This window comes from Medicago sativa, chromosome 4, assembly GCF_051527215.1.
Source record: "Medicago sativa cultivar Bolivia chromosome 4, Bolivia_mono, whole genome shotgun sequence".
NCBI lineage: Eukaryota > Viridiplantae > Streptophyta > Magnoliopsida > Fabales > Fabaceae > Medicago > Medicago sativa.
This window is the reverse complement of record NC_140752.1, coordinates 66,217,262-66,240,392: the sequence shown is the minus strand read 5'-3', so window position 1 is coordinate 66,240,392 and position 23,131 is coordinate 66,217,262. Positions and strand designations below refer to the sequence as shown.

General features: G+C 35.9%; 2 protein-coding genes across 3 annotated transcripts; one reads left to right on the top strand and one right to left on the bottom strand.

Annotated features, from left to right (window-relative positions):
• Nucleotides 1-11,307: 11,307 nt before the first annotated feature.
• LOC146930879 (uncharacterized) lies at nucleotides 11,308-15,917 on the bottom strand. Of its 2 annotated transcripts, none has more exons than XM_085702327.1 (11): nucleotides 15,659-15,917; nucleotides 14,756-14,814; nucleotides 14,486-14,650; nucleotides 14,152-14,345; nucleotides 13,546-13,933; nucleotides 13,366-13,460; nucleotides 13,229-13,260; nucleotides 12,674-12,875; nucleotides 12,386-12,530; nucleotides 12,138-12,247; nucleotides 11,308-11,633 (listed from the first exon to the last, which is right to left on the bottom strand). In XM_085702327.1, exons 2-11 carry the CDS (start codon nucleotides 14,799-14,801, stop codon nucleotides 11,496-11,498), a joined length of 1,515 nt encoding a protein of 504 aa, XP_085558453.1. In that variant the 5' UTR covers nucleotides 14,802-14,814; nucleotides 15,659-15,917; the 3' UTR covers nucleotides 11,308-11,495. The 2 variants fall into 2 exon arrangements, with proteins under 2 accessions (XP_085558453.1, XP_085558454.1); XM_085702328.1 differs by having other exon boundaries at nucleotides 14,152-14,336; nucleotides 15,659-15,879.
• Nucleotides 15,918-18,946: 3,029 nt separating this feature from the next.
• Nucleotides 18,947-22,479, top strand: CR4 (crinkly4). The gene has a single exon (XM_085702329.1). It carries the CDS (start codon nucleotides 19,543-19,545, stop codon nucleotides 22,285-22,287), a length of 2,745 nt encoding a protein of 914 aa, XP_085558455.1. The 5' UTR covers nucleotides 18,947-19,542; the 3' UTR covers nucleotides 22,288-22,479.
• The last annotated feature ends 652 nt before the right edge of the window (nucleotides 22,480-23,131 follow it).

Below are 23,131 nucleotides of genomic sequence, written 5' to 3'. Positions count from 1 at the left end.
ATTCATTTTTCGCACAATAAAATTATCAGAGCTTTAAAGAATGAATCAATGAAAGAATTAATTCGGAGATAAGAAGAATGGTTCAATTAATTTTACTTGAATTTTGATACTCCTTCTTTCGTTCATAGCTTATACCAGTAAGGTAAAAAAATGATAGAAGTTTTTCAAAAAAAAAAAATTCAAATGCCATTAATGGGGCTCAGAGCCTTTAAATACTTGTCACATATACTCCCCCTTTTGTCATTATCAAAAAGATGAGATAAAAATAAGCATAAAAGACAAAAAGATTTGAGAAAAACTCAAACATGAGAGAGTATACTAAGAAATTAACTAAATAAATCAGACCAAAGTATATGAACATGAATATCCAATTATCAGAAGCAGCTAAGCAGTCAGAATCATTTAAGCATTCAGAAGCATTGAAAAATAAAACAAGATGGTTTCAGAAGCAAGGACTAAAAAAATTAAAACAAAAACAAACAAAAGATGACACTAAGGTGTGCAACTAATGATTGGTTTGTTGTTGTTTCTTCATCTTCTCCATTTCTTCAGTTTTTGTCTTCAACAATTCTTCAAGGTATTGTTGCCTCTGGAGAAGAGCCTGTTCCCTTTCCTTAGCCTCTTGCTGCTGCTGTGCCATCTGTTTCTTCAGAAGCTTACACAACCTTGCTTCTCTGGTCAAGTAGTCCTTTTCTGAGAAGAAAGGCTGGTTTGCCAGGAGCAGTGTAGAACTTCTTACTCTGAGATTTTGCTTCAGATGTTCCATTAAATTCCTGACAGAAGCTTCCTTGCTTCTGATGCACTTAGCCTTTACATTTTCAATAAGCTCAGCTGCCCGGTTCTGAAGAGATGCCCAGGAGTCTTCATATGCGTTGGTGAGATCAATTGACCTTCTTTGATCCACCAGATTATGCATTTGACTAAGGATTGTGAGAAGCTCAGCATTAATTATATCCAGATTCCAGGTTGTTTGTGGGTGGTTGTTCAAGGGTTTCAAGATCAGAATCACTGTTTTCCAGGTCTTGAACATGGTTAGAAACTGGAATGGTAAAGTGTGTTTGTGTGTTTGAAGATGAGGGCTGGTCAGAAGCAATGTGTGCGGTAGAGGTTGAGGCTTGAACATTGACTTGAGAGTTGTCAACATCCATGGGAGTTGGTTCTGGGGAGTGTTCAATTTCAGTTGGTGGTTGTTGTGGTGAAGTTGATGTTTGAGTGTTGAGTTGGGGGTCAATGGTAGCTATTGGTGATTGTGGGGGTGTTGTGGGTTTATGTGGTTTAGGGTTTTGTTGATGGGGGTTTTCTGAAACAACATTTTCAGAAGCAGCTGCTTCTGGAGTTGTTTCAGAGTCTTTTTCTGAGGTAAACTCAACATTTTCTGGAGGAATCATGTTGAGAGGTTGAATGTTAAGGGGTTGAGGGTTAAGGCGAAAGATAGTATCAAAGACTCTTTCTCTCTGCTCAGCCATTTCAGCCAACTTCTCATTAATTATGTGACCAACTGGTTCATAAGTAGTTGACTGAGAGGGCTTTGTGTTGGTTTTGGTTGATGTTGACTGGCTTTTTACTGGTTTTTGAAAAAGTTGAGCTAAGGGTATATCATCATCAGAATCATCAGAATCTGATAATGATGAGGATTTGGAATCTGATGATATATTAATTACCTTCTCTGGTTCAGGATCAGAATCCTCTTTAGCAGACTCACTGGTCATCAGCATCAGTTGCTTGGCTTCTGAAACTACAGACTCTTGTAGGTCAGCAGCAATTTCCAAGACCTTTTCAGCTGCTTCCTTCTTCCCTTGTAAGTCCTTTAACTCCAAATCAGAAGCAGCTTGAGCTGTCATGGTGATATGAGGAAAATCCTTGGTCCTCCTCAAAGCTGGCTTCCTCTTCCTCTTTGGTATAGCTGGTTGTACAGGGGCAATACCAGAACTTAGGACTACACAAGAGTTGTTGTCTTCAGCTACTTCTTCAATTGATGGCATTGCAGAACCACCAATCTTAAGCTTGACAGAAGCAGGTCTTGCCTTCTTTGCAGATTCTTCAACCTTCAGATATTCTTCTTTGGTCATTTTCCTCTTAACACTCTTGCTTTTTGCCAGAGGCACAGTACCACCATACATTTCCTCAGGTACCTCATCCAACCTGATGACCTCTTTGGTTGCCACATAGTTTTCCTTGATGTACCTCATCTGTACTTCAATAGGATCCTGTTTGCAGATGGGTGGAAAATCCCTCATAAGATCAGACACGACATGAGATTCACTTAGATCAGTTCTAAGTTTGGTGACCTTGCTGATCAGCTTCATGTTCTTGAGCGTTTGAGCATTTATGAATGCTCCAGTTTTTGTATCCAGCATCTGATCTGTGTAGCCTTGAGCTCTGCTTAAACTGTCCAAGACACCTCCTTGATAGAATATCTCTGATAAGAGTCTGCCATAAGGAACCCAAGGCCTTGGTTTGTCCTTCAGCTGACTCTGTTTCAGACACTCTACCAAGTACTTGAACATGTATTTGGGCACATTCACCTTTTCCTTCTTGATGAGGTGCTGGAGAAAGACCTTCTGAGCCAAATTTGGTTTCTCATTATCACCACATGGAAACAAATCCTCATTCTGAATCTTCAGAAGCATCTTGGTTTTCATGTTTAATTCAGCATATTTCTTCTCCTTTTCAGAATTGTATATAACCAAGTTAGCTCTTTCCTTCCAAATGCGTTGTTCAGCAGCACTTGAAAGATCAATTCCAGAGTAATATCCAGACGCTTCAACCTTAAGAACAGCTTCTATCTGCCATTGAGTAATTCTTACTGGAATACCGCAGATACTTGATCTGATTTCATCCTCAACAAACGGTGCAAGACCCATTTCTTCTCTTGTTTTCCCTTCTAATTTAGGATACATTAACACCATTTGACTTTCCTCAGCAAGGGATGCCGCTCTGTTGTAAAATTTTGCTCTTACCCAGAAGTGTCTAACCAGAGCTTCGTATGTTGGTCCATTCAACATTTTGAAGTAATGCATGAGTCCTTGCTCTTCAAAGTAGCTTCTGATCCAACACTTATGAAAACCCAGAGAATCAAAATCCACTAGATTCTCTATCTGGACTTGTAAATCCCATTCTTCCAATTTCATGCTTCTTCCTCTGTAGTCATATTCAGGGATCATTCGTGAAGTAGATACTGAATCTTCTCGTTGCGAACTTGATGATGCCATTTCGATGATTGACGAAGATTTGAAGAAGATGAAGATTTTAGGGTTCTAAGGTTGAGAGAATGCGCTTACTTCGCAAGAAGTTTGAGAGCAAATGTGTTTGTTGTGAGTGAGTAGTGTGTGAATTGACAAAGTGTTAAAATTAAAACGATTGCAATTCAAAAGAGACAAACAAACATAACATTAATGACAAAATTGGGGGCGCGTGAAAAGTACTTTCAAAGCTAAAATCATCATTGCCCTTTTTAGTTATACACCAACACATACAGGCCACGTAAGAAGTTCACAGAGTAACTACCAAGTTAGTGGGCCAGAAGTTACTTTTAAAAAGTAACTCCCAACGTTTCCACTAATTCAACTATTCAGAAGCAATAAATCCAGCTTCTGGACTTCAGATGCTGACGTCATCAGAAGCGAGTTTTCCTCAGAACCTCAATAAAGAGCTTCTGATGGACTACTGCTTCTGAACTAACTTCAGAACCTAAAATCCTATTCAGGAGCAAGCAAACATCTAATCAGACACGTAATGCATGTTCAAATTTTTCTTTATAAAATCAAATCTTTCAACAGTTAAAGGCTTAGTAAATATATCAGCCCATTGATTTTCAGTATCAATGAATTGTATATCTAAAATTCCTTTTTGAACATAATCTCTGATAAAATGGTGTTTGATTTCAATGTGCTTAGCTCTTGAATGCAAAATTGGATTTTTAGACAAACAAATAGCAGCAGTATTATCACAATAAATGGGAATACTGTTAGCAGTTATCTGATAATCTTCCAACTGATGTTTCATCCAAAGTAGTTGTGTACAACAACTTGCAGCTGAAATGTATTCTGCTTCTGCTGTAGACATAGCAATAGTTGTTTGTCTTTTGCTAGCCCAGGATATAAGATTATCACCCAGAAATTGACAATTGCCACTGGTTGACTTTCTTTCAATCCTATCACCAGCATAATCAGCATCACAGAATCCAATTAGCTTATAATCTAAGGATTTCCTATAAAGGAGTCCAAGATTAGTTGTTCCTTTCAAATACCTGAAGATTCTCTTGACAGCAGTCATATGAGATTCTCTAGGATCTGATTGGAATCTTGCACACAAGCATACACTGAATAAAATATCTGGCCTAGATGCAGTGAGGTATAACAAAGAACCAATCATACCTCTATACAGCTTCTGATCTACTTTAGCTCCTTCATCTTCTTTGCTTAAGGTGCACGTAGGGTGCATTGGAGTGTTCATCACTTTACAATCTTCAAGTTTGAACTTCTTCAGAAGCTCCTTTGTGTACTTTGATTGATGAACATAGACTCCATCTTTGCATTGATTGATTTGAATGCCAAGGAAGAACTTCAGCTCTCCCATCATGCTCATTTCAAATTCATCCTGCATTAACTCAGAAAATTCCTTGCAAAGAGATGCATTAGTAGAACCAAATATTATATCATCAACATATATTTGCACAACAAGAATATCTTTCCCAAGGGTCCTTCTGAAGAGTGTAGTATCAACCTGTCCTCTTTTAAAATCATTCTTGATTAAGAAATTACTTAGTCTATCATACCAAGCTCTGGGAGCTTGTTTCAAGCCATATAGTGATTTCTTCAGTTTAAAAACATGGTCAGGATATTTAATATCCTCAAATCCAGGAGGTTGCTTGACATACACTTCTTCTTCTATGACACCATTTAGAAATGCACTCTTGACATCCATTTGATATAATATTATGCCATGATTAACTGCATAGGAAAGAAGTAACCTGATTGCTTCCAATCTTGCAACTGGAGCAAATGTTTCAGTGTAATCAATGCCTTCTTGTTGACTATACCCTTGTGCAACAAGCCTGGCTTTATTTCTTGTTACTTCACCTTGCTCAATCAGCTTGTTTCTGAATACCCATTTTGTTCCAATAATGTTCTTGTGCTGAGGTTTGGGTACCAGATCCCACACATCATTTCTTTGAAATTGATTCAACTCTTCTTGCATAGCTAGGATCCATCCATCATCTGAAAGTGCTTCATCAACTGTTGTAGGTTCAATCATTGAGATTAGTCCAATCATTGACTCCACTTGTCTGAAATGTGATCTTGTTCTTCTTGGACTATCTTTGTTTCCAATGATTAGCTCCTCAGGATGTGAAGACTTGTGTTTGAATGTGTTTCTGGGAGGATCTTCTTGATGTGAGCCATCTTGTGCTTCATCAGAAGCAGCTTCATCTTGTGCTTCTGATGTGGGTTCAGCTTCTGGACTATCTTCAAACTCAGCTATCTGATCAGGTTCTGGAGTAGCTTCAGGAACCTGTATCTCTGCAAAACTTTCACCTTGCTTTGAAGTTTTATCTTCAAGCTCCTTGTCATCAAATTTAACGTGCATAGATTCTTCAACACAGTGTGTTTCTGAATTATACACTTTGTATGCCTTTGACCTTTCAGAGTAACCTAAAAAGATTCCTCTTTGGGCCTTGGCATCAAATTTCTTTAGGTAGAGCTTGTTGTTCAGAATGTAACATGTACATCCAAATTGATGAAAGTAAGAGATATTGGGTTTTCTTCCTTTAAAGAGTTCATATGCTGTTTTCTCCAAAATAGGTCTGATATAGATCCTGTTTTGAACATAGCATGCTGTATTCACTGCTTCTGCCCAAAAATGTTTTGGTAAATTGTTTTCATGAATCATGGTTCTGGCCATTTCTTGTAAAGTTCTATTCTTTCTCTCTACAACCCCATTTTGTTGTGGTGTTCTAGGAGAAGAGAATTCATGGAAAATTCCATGTTTTTCACAAAAAGCTTCAAATGGCTCATTTTCAAATTCTCCACCATGATCACTTCTGACTTTCAAAATTTTTGATTCTTTTTCAGATTGAATTTGAGTGCAGAAGCTACTGAATACATCACACGCAACATCTTTACTCTTTATGAATTTCACCCAAGTCCATCTGCTGTAATCATCAACAATGACTAATCCATATTTACTTCCATATAAGGATGCAGTACTCACTGGTCCAAATAAATCAATATGGAGTAATTCTAAAGGTCTTGAGGTTGAAACAATGTCTTTGGTTTTAAAAGATGATTTCACAATTTTCCCTCTCTGACATGCACCACAGAGTGCATCTGAATGATAGTCAATGTCTGGTAGCCCTTTCACAAGTTGTAACTTACTAAGCTTAGAGATTAACCTCCAGTTAGCATGTCCCAACCTTCTGTGCCACATCCATTTCTTATCATTCACTGATAGTAGGCACATCACCTTCTGATCAGCCAGTTCAGAAAAATTGATTTTATAGACATTGTCAACTCTCTTTCCCTTGAACACAATGGATTTGTCTTCCTTGTTGATTACTGTACAGTTGGGTTTTTCAAAAAGCACATCATAACCATTATCACAAAATTGACTAATGCTCAAAAGGTTATGTTCAAGACCATCTACCAACCATACATTATTAATTGAGGTAGAGGAATTACCAATAGTTCCTGTACCTATGATCTTGCCTGACTGGTTGCCTCCAAATTTCACATTTCCTCCCTCTTTCATTGTTAGGCTGAGGAACATGGACTTGTCTCCTGTCATGTGTCTTGAGCAACCGCTGTCTAGGTACCATGATCTTTGCTTTGGCACTGCTCTTAGACATACCTGCATCATTGACATTTTTAGATTTAGGTACCCATTGTTCTATGGGTCCTGGAAGGTTAGTACTTAAGGCTTTACTCTTCACTTCTTGTACCTTGTGCTGTGAGTTGGGTTGCTTCTGATTAACCATCACCTTAGGTTTTGGTATTTCAGAAGCAGTAACTGTCTTCTTCTGAAACTTAGACTTCAGAGCCCCAGATTTTGGTTTTACCAGACTCTGAGGAATAGGTTCTGATCTTTTCAGGATCCTAACCTTTGAAGTCTTGGAATCAGATTTGATCATAACCTTTGACTTAGAGTTCTTTGGCTTTGAAGTAATCTTAGCCTTAGAACTAGAAGCTTCAGGTTCTGATTGAACAACAGTTTCCAACTCAGCCCCTTCTGGTACAAAGAAGGTTTTCAGTCCTTCCTTGATGCATTCACAACAAGATTTTAGATTGGTTTTCTCAAGTTTCACTTCTGGAAAACCAATTCCTCTGCCATTGTTCTTGTAAATGCTATAAATCATAGAAGCTACTCTGCTTCTGTCAATGCCAGATATAATAAAATCTTCAAGAGCAATTTCATGGTTACTTAAAGGTTTTTCATTACACTTTTCTTGTAGCTTCTGACATAAGAACCTGAGCTGATCTTCGTATGTTTTACACATGAAGTCAAAGCCCCTAAGTCTTTGTTCAGAAGCTTTCAGATCCAATAGAGTTGATTTTTGCTGTTGTACCAAATCAGCATATTTTTCTTTTAAATCCTTCAACTCATTGGTTCTTACTTCAAAATGTGTAAGAAGTTCTTTAAGTGACTCAACAAGTTCATCTCTGGGAATTTTGGAATATACCTCGTTTTCATCTTCTGAGTCTGAATCTGATCCAGCTTCTGAAGTTGCTGTTGCTACCAACCCAACAGCTACCTTTGCATCTTCATCAGCTTCCTCTTTATCAGATCCAGATTCACTACCCAAATCATCCCAGGTTGCCATTAAACTCTGCTTAATCTGCTTCTTGAATTTGCTTGGTTTGAATGTAGACCTCTTTGACTTGTCCTTTGACTTTTCTCTTTGAAGATCAGGGCATTCAGCAATGAAGTGTCCAGGCTTCTTACAGTTGAAACATCCCTTCTGATCTTCTTTCTTTGAGCTTCTGCGGTTACCTCTTCTGGAGAGAAACTTTCTGTTCTTCTTGGCCAGATATTGAAGTCTGTTTGAGAGCATGGCCATTTCAGCAGCATCTGGTTCAGAATCTGAACTTGACTGTTCTTCCTCTTCAGATTCAACCACTTTGAGAGCTTTTGATGACTTGCCTTTGGATGGAAGAGCTATTGATTTACTCTTCTTAGTAGACTCATGTTCATTAAGACTTAACTCATGAACTTTGAGAGAACTAACAAGATCTTCGACACTTAAAGTGTTTAAATCTTTAGCTTCCTCAATGGCAGTCACTTTTGGTCTCCATCTGGCAGGTAAGCTTCTAAGTATCTTGCTTACATGATCAGAAGCAACATAGCTCTTTTTTAGAATCTGTAGCCCAGAAACTAAGGTTTGAAACCTTGAGTACATCTCCTCAATAGTTTCATCATCCTTCATCTTGAATAACTCATACTGATGTACGAGCAGGAGAGCCTTTGCTTCTTTGACCTTCTTGCTCCCTTCATAATTTGAACAGAGAGAAGCAAACATAGCTTTAGCAGTGGATTTGTCACTCATCTTCATGTATTCTGCTTTGGGTATGTCAGTGACAAGGGCTCCTCTGATAATATGATGCTTCTTGTAAAGTTTCCTCAGTTCTGGAGTATGTTTCTTTCTATCCACAGCAGCTCATTCTTCATCAAGGACTAAATCACTAACACCATCTTCCAGAATATCCCATAATTCTTCATCTAGGCTCATGATGTAACTGTAAAAGTTGGTCTTCCACCAAGAGAACTCTTCAGCATCTCCATTGAATTTTGGAATCTTTCCAACACTGGATTTCTTACTGTCACTATAATCATGTGAGACATGTTTATAGCTAGTATCACCAGAACCAGTAGGAGGAGGAGTAGACATGTTTTTCTCAGATCTTTGACTGTTGCACGGTTAAGTGTTACACAACAGACCAAGGCTCTTGATACCAATTGAAGGTGAGAAAAACACAAGAAGGGGGGTTGAATTGTGTTTTGAAAAATTCTTCGTTTCTCCTAAAAACTGAACACACTGATCAGAAGCTAAGTGAGACAGCTTCTGAAGTGATAATCAGAATCTAAATGCAGCGGAATAAAACAGAGAGAGAGAAGAAGAACGACACAAAGCAATTATACTGGTTCCTTCCACAATCCGGAAGTAGTCCAGTCCCCCTTGCACTTCCAAGGAGATTTCACTATGAGTAATATCTGATTACAAATGCTCAAGCACACAAGCAAGAGACTTCCTTTGCTCAAGCACACAAGCTAGAGACTTCCTTTGCTCAAGAACACAATCAAGAGACTTCCTGCTCAAGCACAACTGCAAGAGACTTCCTAACTAAACAAAATTACACAGAAAATTGTTTAAGGTTGAACACTTGATATACAATCAGAGGTGCTCTCAATACAAATCAGATACAGACTCAATGGACTTAAGAATTTCTAAGATATGACTTTTAGACACAGAAATTCTAAGTGAATGCAGAACAATTTCAGCAGAGATTTGTCACTTGTAAAAATGTTACGAGTCTTTCGTTTAGCGTTCTTGCATTGCCAAATTTCTAGGTCTTCACTCCTTTATATAGAGGTGTGAAAGAGACGTTGTGAAATTGCCAGCACACCAAAGAGTCGTTGTTGAAGCTTGATCTTTCACCAATGATCTTTTGCCTGATTTGGTTGTTGTCCTATGAAGAACCAATTTGAAATCCATTCCTTATCCAAAGGAACATATATGCAGGCGAGACCGTATTCTGGAGCTGTTTTCTTGTCTTGAAGCGTGGACACAAAACAGAGTAGTGGAGAACGTGGCTGTACAATTCGTACAATAGTACAATGTCAACGCTTTCGTCCAAATTGCAAGCACATGCCTTCAAACACCTTTGAAATGGCCGTTGCAATGTTCCATTGATTTTCTGCTGTGTTTTCGAGACCAATAGACAGCTTTTGCAATGTAGATCCTTCAATCTTTGAATGTTTTACAAATCCAGTTGATCTTCAGCTTCTGGTGAAATGACTTCTGATGAGGCAGCTTCTGATGAAGCAGCTTCTGCAGCTTCTGATGGTGCAGCTTCTTCAGCTTCTGATGATGTGGCTTCTGGACCTCTTGTCTTCAGAAGCACTATTCTTCAGGAGCAGCTTTACTTCAGGAGCGGTATTTCTTCAGGAGCAGCTTGACTTCAGGAGCGCTTTGCCTTCAGAATCATCTAAGCTTCATTTCCTTTTGCTCTTTATTTGCTCATTCAGAACCAACCAATGATGTAACTTTTTAACTGTGGTCCTGTACACTTGAACAAATATTAGCTAGTCCAATTTACAATTTTTAATACCTTGTTATCATCAAAACTCTTTAAGGTTCATTGTTAAACACATTTTGTTCCAACATATATAGACCAAAACTTTTTTAAATTTTTTTTTCTTATATAAAAGACAGGAGGGAGTACAGTTCATCATCCTGTTATGGGTATAAAACTGGATTTCTATGAACATGAGGGGTTGAAGAACCCACAAGCACAACATTACTGTGTTCATCTATCATCCTGTTATGGGTATAAAACTGGATTTCTATGAACATGAGGGGTTGAAGAACCCACAAGCACAACATTACTGTGTTCATCTCTTGACCATGTTCATCAATCATCTCCATCCTCCATTGCCGTGTTCTGTAAATTCAGATTTAATCATATCAACTTGTCGTATTCATCATCACCATCGTCTCTAAAAGATAGCTCAACACTGCCGCCACCACCAAAACCACTAGTTGTTCTTAACTTGGAAATATTTGGATTGAGAACCCTTTTTTAGAAACTGGATTGAGAACCCTTTTGTCACTCAGTAAATAAATTTTAATTTTAATTTTAGGGTCATGTTAACTTGTGCCCTAAGGGCACATGTTAAGGAACCCAAAATGAGAAATTTTGCATTGGAAAACATGATAATTTAACTTGAAGTTGACAACACGACTTTTAATACGCATATTACTATAATAAGATCCTTAACATGTGCCCTTGAGGACACAAGTTAACATTTGCCTTTAATATTAGAATCAGGATTTGTTAAAATTTGTTTTCACAAATATAAGCAAATTTGTGAAAGAGAAAACAAATTGCTTATTTCCTAAAAAAAAAAAAAATTGCTTATATTAGAGAAATTTGCAAATATTTGTTGGACCTCTTATATTTGCTTAGAATATGGATTTGTTAATGTTTTAGAATCTGGACCTCTTATCAGAGAAATTTGCTTATCTAATACGAGATCCAAAAGTCTCCCTACAAAACCAGTAGAACACAAATAAATAGCCTTCGAGAAAACATATTAAGGTTACAAATTTATGATATATTGGAGACTGTATCAAGTTTTAAGAAAACATATGAAACATCATATACCTGGACTTCGAGAAAGTATTACTGATTTCAACTATAAAAAAAAAAAAAAAACTAATATCACATTAGCTTTAATTTATAAAGAATGGGATCAAATATGTTAGTATTCATTCTTTTTTACTAAATAACACTTTGATACTGAGACCATTTCTGTAAGTCATCATCACTATCATCAGATTGCTCTGGACTATGATACGCCATGGGATCCTCCTGATCTTTAACATCAGCACTGTCCTCCTCAGTTGTTACAACCTCTTCCTGCACATTCAGATTACAAGAGTCTTGAATATTTGCAAGGTCAATTAGATAATAAGAAATATTACAATTATGTGGATTTAGTTTAAGATATTCTGAATCTATAATTGAAGTGGTAAAAATATGTGTCTTTATTGTGCTAGGATATGCCTTGAAAGTTTTTACGTCATATCACATATACATGATGGTGAAGTGTTGTTCCCTTGTATAAAATGGATTCTCAAGGGAGCGGGGGAATAACATCTCAATCACAAATCTATATACGTTGCTTCTATATTAAGGTTTAAATTACATGGAAGTAAACTTGAGTAACGAAGGACTGAACCATTTAAAGTGCTAATTTTGGTTGAAAGATCATTATATTCCAAATTTTAACTCACAAACATCATGCACTAAGAATGTCTTTGATAAATAAATGAGATATAAAAGAAAATTAGCAGAAACTATATGTGTACCAAATGAATATAGACCTCAAAATATAAAACAAAACAAGCTAAGAGTGCATACATTAATTCCAGGTGACATGTCTTCAGTAGTGTCTTCAGTGGCTTCCTGATTTGCATTAGTGGTAGAAATTTGTGGCAGTTTCGCAATCACCGACTTAAAAATATGATGATCTAAAGAGAGAAGATTATAGATTTCATTCAGTAAAATGTTATTCCACATCAAGGAGTAGTAGATAAAGAACAATAAACCCTACTGATCATGTACTATATGACCATGAAGAGCACAGACAAGTAACTGAAGAGTTTAACCTGATGAACGACTATTAATAGCATCAGTTATTCGTAAAGGATGATGTCGGTCTTCATTCTTGAACTTCAGCATAATTTGACGTCTTGATTTACCAGAAAAAATTTGTTGAATCATTGTAAAATCTAGGCCAAACTCCTTCAGAGCCTATGTTTTAAAAAAATGAACAGTTATTTTATTAAAAATGACTAATCTGTCTCCATTCCTAAATCCAGAAAAGACAAAATTAGTAATATAATTGTGTTTAAAGAAATAATAACGACATATTGTAAGAATCATGTGAAGAATACCTCATAAAACTTTTCGGTATCTTGTTTCGACCATTTTACCCTAGGTGACTTGTCCCTGAAAGAATGGGAATTGCATAAAGCGACAGTTGATGCAAACTTTTTACTAGCTTGATCATCCTCTTGGTCTCTACAACCATCATCATCTGAACTAAAAGTCTCCTCTTCACTATTAGCACCAGCATCATGAAAGAAATCCCCACCACTGCAGATAAATATTTTAAAATACAAATATAAATCTATTTACTACTGGATGATGGTAAATAAGATGTTTGGAACCACGTAAGATGTGCAGTGAATTGCAGTAAATAAAGCAAGAAAGATGTTTACTGCGCTATACGCAGATTTTCAACATAGATATATATTTTCATATTAAAAAAATATAATTGACAAGGAAATAAATCGTGAAAGCTAACAAAGGGTAGAAGATTCTACCTAACTCAATCACATACAACGAATATACACATATGTCTTAACTTCTTAGGCTGCTAACAATTAGCTACACTAAATATACTCCAATACTGCTTTGATAATACACTGTCGAGCTGTGTTGCTTACCTTCGATTGGTGGAAGACTTTGCCTCCTTTTTCTGCATAGGGAAACAAATGGAACAGTTAGTGAAATTTAAGCCATAAGCCTACTAATAACAATTGCTAGGAATTGTAACACAAGGAATATAGTTGAGAATACCTACCTCCGGTCGCTCCTTATTTTCTGCAATTGCAAGAATATCCCTAAGAGAAATTGATTGAGACCCAAGTTCATAATCATCCAGCAGAGCCTGGTCCACTGTGGGAATGAAAATACTTACACAATAAGCACATAAAATATAGTCATTAAAATGATAATTAAACAAATAGATTGATTAGTTTACCTTGTCTTTTTCTTCGCCGAGAAGAACGAGAGAACTTTTTGGGTGGTTCTTTAGTAGTTTTTTCTGAATCGCCATTTTCCTTGCTTTTTTTGTATGCTTTTCCATTTTTAGCCACATATTTCTTTTTTGAACTTGCTACTGCTCTTTTCTTCTTAGATGAATTATCCACTTCGTCCTCGTCATCATTTTCTTCAAGTTGATCTATATTGTTACAAATATAAGGAGGGTCGAGTTCATCATCATCCTCAATCAATGAGTTTGACTTTTTAACATGTTCACAAGCTGCTTGTTTTCTCAGCTGCCTTGAGCTTTTACCACGGTCATCCTCCACACCAGCAACAGATGATCTTTTACGCTTCCTTAGAGATTTTTTCCTCTCATTAGCATCCTAATAAAAATTACAAATGAAATGAAAAATCATCTACAATCAAATTCAGAATTAAGAGAAGTGAAAAAGCATGACAAATCATAATAATTAACGTTTACTTCTTTTCCTCAGGTAACATCTTGCTGTAAAAAATCAGCTAATGTAGGACTATCTACGGAGTTTGTAAACTCTTCTGCAGAGCATGAAAAATATTAATATAATTTGATAAACTATTCTACCTCTTGTACTTTTCCGGAAGTAAAAATGGAATGAATGTTGTTCTCGGAAATTGCAGTGCTATTGTCGCCTGAAGCACTTTTGAAGCCAACATTTAGGCTGTCTTGCAATGAGTTATTAACTTGCAAACTTTTGTTGCTGTCAAGGAATGCAGTGGATGGGGAAGGCACTTTATTCAATTCAGTCTCTGCACCATCTAATAAGAGACCACATTTAATAGTTGTCAATGCTAGATATGAAATGATTCAATGTCTGACGCATTGTGACACTAGTGCAAGATTGAGCTTGAGAAAAAAAAAACCTTCAAATACGCAAATGATGTGCAAACATAATTACCATTATTGAGGTTGGTCTCAGGAATGGATTTAGTGACGGTGGGGGTTGAAGCAACATGCATGTTCTTTCCATCTACAGACGAGGTAGCATGTTCTGATTCAGATATTTCCTTTCGTAAGGACTGTTTTGATTTGACCTTCGGCGCAAACTTGGCACTAGGCCGAGCTACAAAAAGAATATAATTATATTATATTATAATTATAATCCAAGTACATAACAACCGTATGTATAAAAAAAAAATAAAAAATTAAATTACATCCCATTACTAACCACGTGCAGCAGGAGCTTCAAGTAGAACATCATCAAAAAGATCCATGAGGCAGGCTGGCCTGAGAAATTAAATTAATTAAGAATGATAATATAAGTAGAAGATAAGCACCTCGCCATACCGTAAGCAATAAAGTGGAAAGGGTAGATCAAACGGCCATTAAATAAACATGATAAACAAAAGTACGAAAGTCAGCAATATAATATGTTGGAAAAAGACCTTATTAATGTAATAGCGTCCGCAATAGTTAAAAACCCAGAAAAATCGAAAACCAGGACAGAGAAGCGGTGATAAATCACATAGAAGACATAGCCGGCATGGTTTGAATTTAAAACAGAGAGATAGAGAGGTGGTTTATTTAAGGTCAGTTTTGCTAATTAAAGTAGAAAGGAGAAGACCGACTAGGCCTTTACATCCTTGCCCTAACTTCATTCTCCCGTTCATTCAGTCTGCAAGTAATAGAACAATTACTCGCTTGCGACTTAAGAAGGGACAATGAAGCTTATAACTATTGTAAACCAAACACGAGTAATCATTATACTACTCTAAACAGCATGGATTAATTTGATCACCACTTCAATTTCTTGAAACAACTATGCCAAGAAGTGGTGGTACAGGGAGATATAAGAATTCTCAAATGACAAAAACAAAGAATGTAAACGAGAATGATGGATTTAATGCAGACTATACATTGGTAAAATGTTTTAATAGTTATATAATCACTAAAAAGCAGAGAGATAGTTAAACATAAGATTAATATAAAGCCACTCATATTATAGTAAGGTATTGGTTCATCTTGTTCAACACGTTTTGGCTGCACCAACCAAGTTTTGAAAAATAAAAAACGATTTGAAATGAAAATGATTGTGATGAAATAAGAAGTTTAGGGATTTCGAGTTAGTTACCTTTTCTTTTGATTTGTCTTGAATGATTGGACAGCGAATCCACCGGAAAGTTGGGGTTTGAGGTCGGCGATTTCGGATTCGGCTGCGAAATTCAGAAGAGAGGAAGCAGGGTTGAGTTGTTGTTCTATAATTCAGATAAGAGATGGAAATTGTGGAAAATGAGAGTGAAGAGAGCGAGGAAAAGAGCAAAGGGTGAGAAACAAGGTTTTACAACTCAACTCGTTTTGACGATAAACTAGACTCGAGAACTTGTATGGGTGTGTTTGTTTCAAGTTTATCAAATTTATTGTTAGGAATAACATTTCTTGGAATATAAAGATGAGAATTTTATTCCAAGGTATTTAAAAAAAATATGTTTGGTTAACTAAATAATATTCCTAGGAACCATAAAAATAGGGATTATAATAGGTAACTATTTATGAATTTATTCTCATCTCCATGGGAACTTTATTCCCACCTTTTTCCTTGGGAAAATTTTTCTATTCCCAGGAACATTTTATACCCGGAAATAAAATTTAGTAAACTTGTAGCAAACATAAGAATATATATTCCTATCATTTTATTCCCGGGAATCAATAAATATAACTTGAAACAAACACACCCTATGAGTTTACCTGAAATTAAAATTAAATAAAATTTATTATTTACATGATATATGTAAACTAATATAATATTGTAAATAGTCAAATAGTGTAAAATATGACTAAATTATAAAGGTTTTCAACCACCCTAATGAAACATTATGTTCAACTAAACATCAAAATACAAAATAAACTTGTAAAATCATAACTCTCTTAGACCATCTCCATTGGGAGGGTCTTAACTATTTAAGACCCGATACCTATTAGGTACCTCCAATGGAGAGAATCTTTTTCAGAGTCTTATAAGACCCGGGGTCTTATTTAACCCCCACTTTTAAGCGGGACCCGCACTCTTTTAATATTAAAATTTTTAAATATAATGATATAAAGTTATTGATAGTTGATTAGTGAGTCTCATTTAAGAACTTTGTATAAGATCTGGGTTGAAGTGATTGAGTGCTTATCAGGTACTACTGTTAAAAAATTATAAATGAGTGATTTGTACATGTGTGACCCATTTAAGAACCCAAAAATGGATGTCTCCATTGTGGATGCTATTAAGTCTTAACCATCCAAAAAGACAAGTTTCAAAAGTTCCTAAAGTTGTTAATAAAAATATAAAAAAAAATAAAAAAATTAGACTTACATTCCGATTTCACTCGAGTTTACCCGATTTTACCCGAGTTTACCGAGTTTGACCAAGTTAACTCGAGTCAAACTCGTTAAACATTCTGATTTTACCAGAAATCGAGTTTAGCTCCGAGTTGACACGATTTTGGTACCTAAAAACGTAAACTTGGTAAACTCGGCGAGTTAACACTCAATTTGTGGAACATTGGTGAGAAAGAGATGAAAGAGAGTGAATTGATTTTGAATTAATGTGAATAAAAATGTTATATTAATTAATGTGAATTTCCAAAATTGACCTTGTAATATTGATACTATGGAAATAAATCATTAAGAATTACTATAATTAAATTATGAAAAATGCTATTTCTCTAGAAAAATAGCATCAAGAATTTTTCAAGCAATTTTTAATTGCATGATTTATTTGTTCACTTTGTATTTTTCAACCACACCTCCTTGAATTGTGGCAAATAGTGCATTGTGATTGGTTTCTCTTTATTCTTGAAGAATTCTTGACGTTATTTTTCTTGAGATATAACATTGGTCTTAAATTATATTACCTCCAACAATGGGTAAAGAATAGTACATATGTTGACACTTGTTGACGCGGAGGAATAAGAGCATTCTTGAAGAAGAGTTTCATCGACCTTTTAATCCAATTGATGTGATTCTTAAGATGGTTATGGAGATTGATAATGGCTAACAAACACACGTAACTGGATGGCCTCAGCTTACTAACACTATTTTCATTGGATGGAAGATACTCCGAGAGGGTTGGGTTAAACTCAACTGTGATAGCGCGCATAAAAGCTCAGTTAATCTTTCAGGATGTGACGACCTTCTCCGTGATAGCAGTGGAAATTGTTTGAATAGCTATGCTCGTAAGATAAGTTCATGTGACGCGTTGGGGGATGTATATTGATATGGATATGGCTCGGAGACCGGGGATCACACCTGCAAGTGGAAAGCGACTCATCACTTTTAGTTGACATGGTAACAGGAAAATGTAACATCAATGAAAATGTTCCTACTTTGATTTGGCGCATTCATGACCTAAAAAACATGAGTTGACATGTTCAGATCAACCATACATGGCGTGAAGGAAACAAATCAGCAGATTGGTTAGCTAACTTTAGTTTATCTTTTAGACACCTTTGATTTACATATGATTGAGACTCATCCTAGAAAACTTCAACATCTCTTTTTTTATGACATTTCTCGTGCTTGCATGCTTCGAAATGTTCAATTAATCATTTAGTTTTCTTTTTCTTTTTCTTGGACTCCGCCCTCTTTTTTTACCAAAAAGAAAGTACAACCACCTGCAAAATGGTAACTTTCCCTCTCGCATGGAGCCCAAATATCAACCCATTTATACGTTTCATCCACTTTGAATATTATTACCTCAATTCTAAAGATCCCACCTAACTTGAGTTTTCTTTTCATAAGATTATGAAAATTAATTATTTTCTACTATTGGTGTTTCCACATGAGCAAGCAGGCACGGCTACGTGAACTAATCAGGTAAAAGGATTTATTTCACTCTAGATGGAACACAAGCTAAACCTTTATTACTGTTATTTCTTAATCAACGTGTCATTAGCGTCACTTAAAAAGGGACGGAGATCGTTTTGGTATTGGGTATCTTGCATGAACAACTACATAGAATGACCGCTTAAGTCCATCGGTAGTATCACAATGTACGACAAAACTTTTTATTTAGAGCTAAATAAAACATAGATCAAACTTAGATTTCTAGTTAAGTTGAATAAAACTCTAATTATTTAATCTAATTAGAGTTTTAACACATGAATGATTAGTAAGAAAAAACCCCATTAACCATAAGCCAACTTAAAAAAAGGAAAAAGAACTAATGAATAAAATGAAATGCACTCTGACTTGGACCATTGGAGATGGAGGTTAAAGGAAGAAAGATTTAACCATTAGCCAACAATTTCTCATGAAACATTTTATTGCATTAAATTTCTCATTTAATGCATTCACCAACATTTTTTCCATAATAGTTACAGAGAAGAAACAGTTTCTGTGTCATTTTAATTTAATGCCACCGTCTATCTTTGATTCCATTGTTCTTTGTCTGCATTGCATTGCAACCACCTTTCAACACTCTCCTTCCATCTATCTTTTTCAGTTTTAGATTTCCTCCACCAACATCACCACCATATGTAACTGCATTGCAATTTGCAACAAACCTCACAAGCTTTTATCACCTTTTACTCACCAAGTCATCAAGAAGCATAAGCATTGATTCACAGAATGAAGATTCTGACTCTTCCTGCATTGCTTCCCTGGATTTTGTAAGCTTCTAGTCATAGTATTTTAGTTCATAATTAAGTTTGTAACACTTGCTCTAATGCTCTTCCCTCTAAACTGCATTATCAACTGTTTTTTTTTAGATGGCAAATGTTAGCGAGTTATGTTAGTTTCCGGGTTTGAGCCCTAGACCTCTAGGTCAGTACTCCTTTGTTGCGCCTCAACTCACTAGCTGGTTTTCTTATTATTGGTGAATATTCTTTTGTTTTATCCATATGCTCTTTTGGTTGCTATGTATCGCGGGGTTCTAAGCAACCACTGAGGTCTAGCGCAAGTGGTTGGTGCGTAGTGTAGGAAACTGTTGTAGATCCTGATGTACCGAGTTTGATTTTTAATCATAAAAAAATGGGGTTCTCAGCAAGACATTTTTTAATCTATGGTTTGAATATTTTATTTGAACTTGTGGTTTTAATATCAAGTTTTTGGTGTCAAGTTTATAGTCTTGGTTCCATGTCATCCATTGCCATCTCATACGGTGAAAAAGGTTCAGTTTTTTGTGGTTTGAAATCAGATGGATCTCATACTGTGACATGTTATGGATCCAACTCAGCTATAATCTATGAAACACCAACCCATTTCTCATTTCATGGCCTAACAGCTGGTGATGGATTTGTATGTGGTCTTCTAATGGATTCAAATCAACCTTATTGTTGGGGTAATAGTAACTACATTGAAATGGGTGTGCCTCAACCTATGATTAAAGAAGCTCGGTACTTAGAAATTAGTGCTGGGGATTACCATGCATGTGGATTGAGAAAACCTTGGAATGAAAATGTTTCTTTAGTTGATTGCTGGGGCTATAACATGACCAAAAGTTACGTGTTTGATGGAACGGTTCATTCAATTTCAGCCGGTTCTGATTTTAACTGTGGATTGTTTTCTAACAATAGGAGTGTTTTGTGTTGGGGTGATGAGACTAATAGCAAAGTTATTAGTTTGATTCCTTCAAAAATGAAGTTCAAAAAGATTTCTGCTGGTGGTTATCATGTGTGTGGAATCTTAGAAGGGGTAAATTCTAGAACTTTTTGCTGGGGGAGAAGTTTGAACATTGAAGAACAAATTTCAGTAAGAAATGTAGGTGGTGAAGGAAATGTTGATTTGGCTCCAAATGATACAATGATATCTGTAGTAGGAGGAAGGTTTCATGCTTGTGGCATAAAAAGCTATGATCATGTAGTTATTTGTTGGGGATTTATGATCAAACCAAGCACTTCAGTTCCTAGTGAGATTAAGGTTTATGAGATTGCAGCCGGTGATTATTTTACTTGTGGAGTAGTTGATGAGAAAAAATCTCTTATGCCTGTTTGTTGGGGTGTCGGGTTTCCTACTTCTCTTCCTTTAGCGGTCTCCCCGAGAATATGCAAGCCTTTTCCATGTCCTTCTGGTTTCTATGAATTTGATCAGAAGGGTCTTTGCAAGTTTCCAAATTCTGGTGTTTGCATGCCATGCAGTGGTGATTGTCCTGTTGAAATGTATCAGAAAAGTGGATGCAATTTGGCATCTGATAGAGTGTGTGAATATAACTGTTCATCTTGTTCTTCTCCGGAATGCTTCTTACACTGCTCCTCTTCACATTCCAATGTTGGCAATAAAAAGAAAAATGAGAAAATTTGGGCTTTGCAGTTACCAGTGATTATTGCAGAGATTGGTTTTGTTGTTTTCATTGTTAGTGTTGCATCATTAACATCAATTTTGTACGTTCGCCGCAGGCTAAGAGATTGTGAGTGTCCTGCAAGATTAGAAAAGGCGAAGAAACTCAGTAGAAGTTCTTCCCTCCGAAATGAGAACATCAACAACAGGATCCGTCCGGAAATGGAGGAGTTCAAGCTTAGGAAGGCTCAAAGGTTCACCTATGAGGAGCTTCAAACTGCAACATGTGGATTCAAAGAAGAATCCATAGTAGGAAAAGGAAGTTTTTCTTGTGTATTCAAAGGAGTTCTGAAAGATGGAACAGTTGTAGCTGTTAAAAGGGCTATAGTATCTCTATCTTCTCCAAACAACATGCACAAGAATTCCAATGAGTTTCACACTGAACTTGATTTACTGTCAAGATTGAACCATGCTCATTTGCTCAACCTTCTTGGCTACTGTGAAGAAGATGGAGAAAGACTTCTTGTCTATGAGTTCATGGCTAATGGATCTTTGTATGAACACCTACATGGCACAAACCAAGCGTTGAAACAGCAATTAAACTGGATAAGAAGGGTAACAATAGCAGTTCAAGCGGCTCGTGGAATCGAATATTTACATGGCTACGCTTGTCCACCGGTGATTCATAGAGATATTAAATCATCAAACATACTCATTGATGAAGAACACAATGCAAGAGTAGCTGATTTTGGTTTATCATTGTTAGGTCCTGTTGATAGTAGTTCTCCGCTCGCCGAGCTACCAGCCGGAACTCTCGGTTACCTTGATCCCGAATACTATAGACTTCATTACCTCACAACAAAATCCGATGTCTATAGTTTTGGTGTGCTACTCTTGGAAATTCTAAGTGGTAGAAAAGCTATTGACATGATGCAATATGAAGAAGGGAATAACATAGTTGAATGGGCAGTGCCTTTGATCAAATCAGGAGATATATCTGCAATTTTGGATCCAATTCTTAAACCTCCTCATGATCTTGAAGCATTGAAAAAGATAGCTAATGTAGCTTGTAAATGTGTGAGAATGAGAGGAAAAGATAGACCTTCAATGGACAAAGTAACAACAGCTTTGGAAAGAGGTCTTGCTGTGTTAATGGGTAGTCCATGCATTGATCAACCAATTTTACCTTCTGAGGTTGTTTTAGGAAGTAATAGATTGCACAAGAAACCATCTCAAATATCTTCAAATATGTCAGTTTCTGAAATTGAGGATCCAAGGTTTGAGCTTAGAGCACCTTCATGGATAACATTCCCTAGTGTCACATCTTCTCAAAGAAGAAAGTCATCATCAATGTCAGAGGCAGATGTTGATGGAAAAGTCGTCGAAGTGAAGAATATGTGCAATGTTGGTGGAGGGAGTAGTGATGTGTTGAGAAGTCTTGAAGAAGAGATTGTACCTGCTTCTCCACAAGAGAGAATGTTCTTGGAACACAACTTCTAGTTTTAACCATGTGTAGCTTGATTCTTTCAAAAAAAAAAAAAAAAAACCTTGTGTAGCTTGATGCAAACTCAGGTTTTAGTTCTCATTTCACTGTGGCGTTTGAGACGATTTTCCTTGCAACTGCTGCTACATGTAATTTATTTTACATTATTCTGATTAGTATAAGTAATTTGTGATGCTCATGCCATTAAAGTAGAAGCAGCGGCGAAGCTAGCAAAAAAATTACGCAGGGGCCAACTATAAAGCAACAATAAATATTTTTAAAACCAATATATTAATTTTAAGGATAAAATATGTTTTTAGTCTCATAGACTATAATTTTTTAGTTTTAGTCGTTACAAAAAATGTATTCAATTTTTGTCTCGATTTTTTAAAATTTTACAACAAAAAAAAAGTGTTTTCAGTCTTACATTTAATCTATAACAAAAAATTAAGGACTAAAATCAAACAAAATCTTAGAAACTTAACTTAAAAACCGCAAGTGTTGCAGTGACTAAAAACAAATTTAATCCAAAAATTAACCAATACATGAAAAAAATTACAATAATTTTTACTTATATGAAATGTAAATTAAAGCAACAACAAAGAATAAAAATTGACAATAATTATTTAGAAAAGTTGTGTAAAATGCATGTCAAGAAGACAAATTTATCCGTAATTGACCGTTTACTAAATAGATTAAAAATGTATTTTCCAATGTAAGCAAATATAGGTTATTTGAAAGAAACTATTGTCCATTTAATTTGTTTATGACTATTGTCTTAATAATTTTTACTGTTGAAAGTTTTCTCTATAACTGTTATTGAGACCATAAGCATCAAACCAATATAAATAAATCTATCAA

What these genes read in the sequence shown, in the direction of transcription:
- LOC146930879 (XM_085702327.1), bottom strand. Translation starts at nt 14,801, where the DNA reads ATGGATCTTTTTGATGATGTTCTACTTGAAGCTCCTGCTGCACGTG. An exon ending in TCGGCGAAGAAAAAGACAAG is followed by an intron (nt 13,461 to 13,545) that starts GTAAACTAATCA and finishes TCATTCCCACAG; the next exon opens with TGGACCAGGCTCTGCTGGAT. An exon ending in ACATGTCACCTGGAATTAAT is followed by an intron (nt 11,634 to 12,137) that starts GTATGCACTCTT and finishes CTGAATGTGCAG; the next exon opens with GAAGAGGTTGTAACAACTGA.
- CR4 (XM_085702329.1), top strand. Translation starts at nt 19,543, where the DNA reads ATGGGGTTCTCAGCAAGACATTTTTTAATCTATGGTTTGAATATTTTA.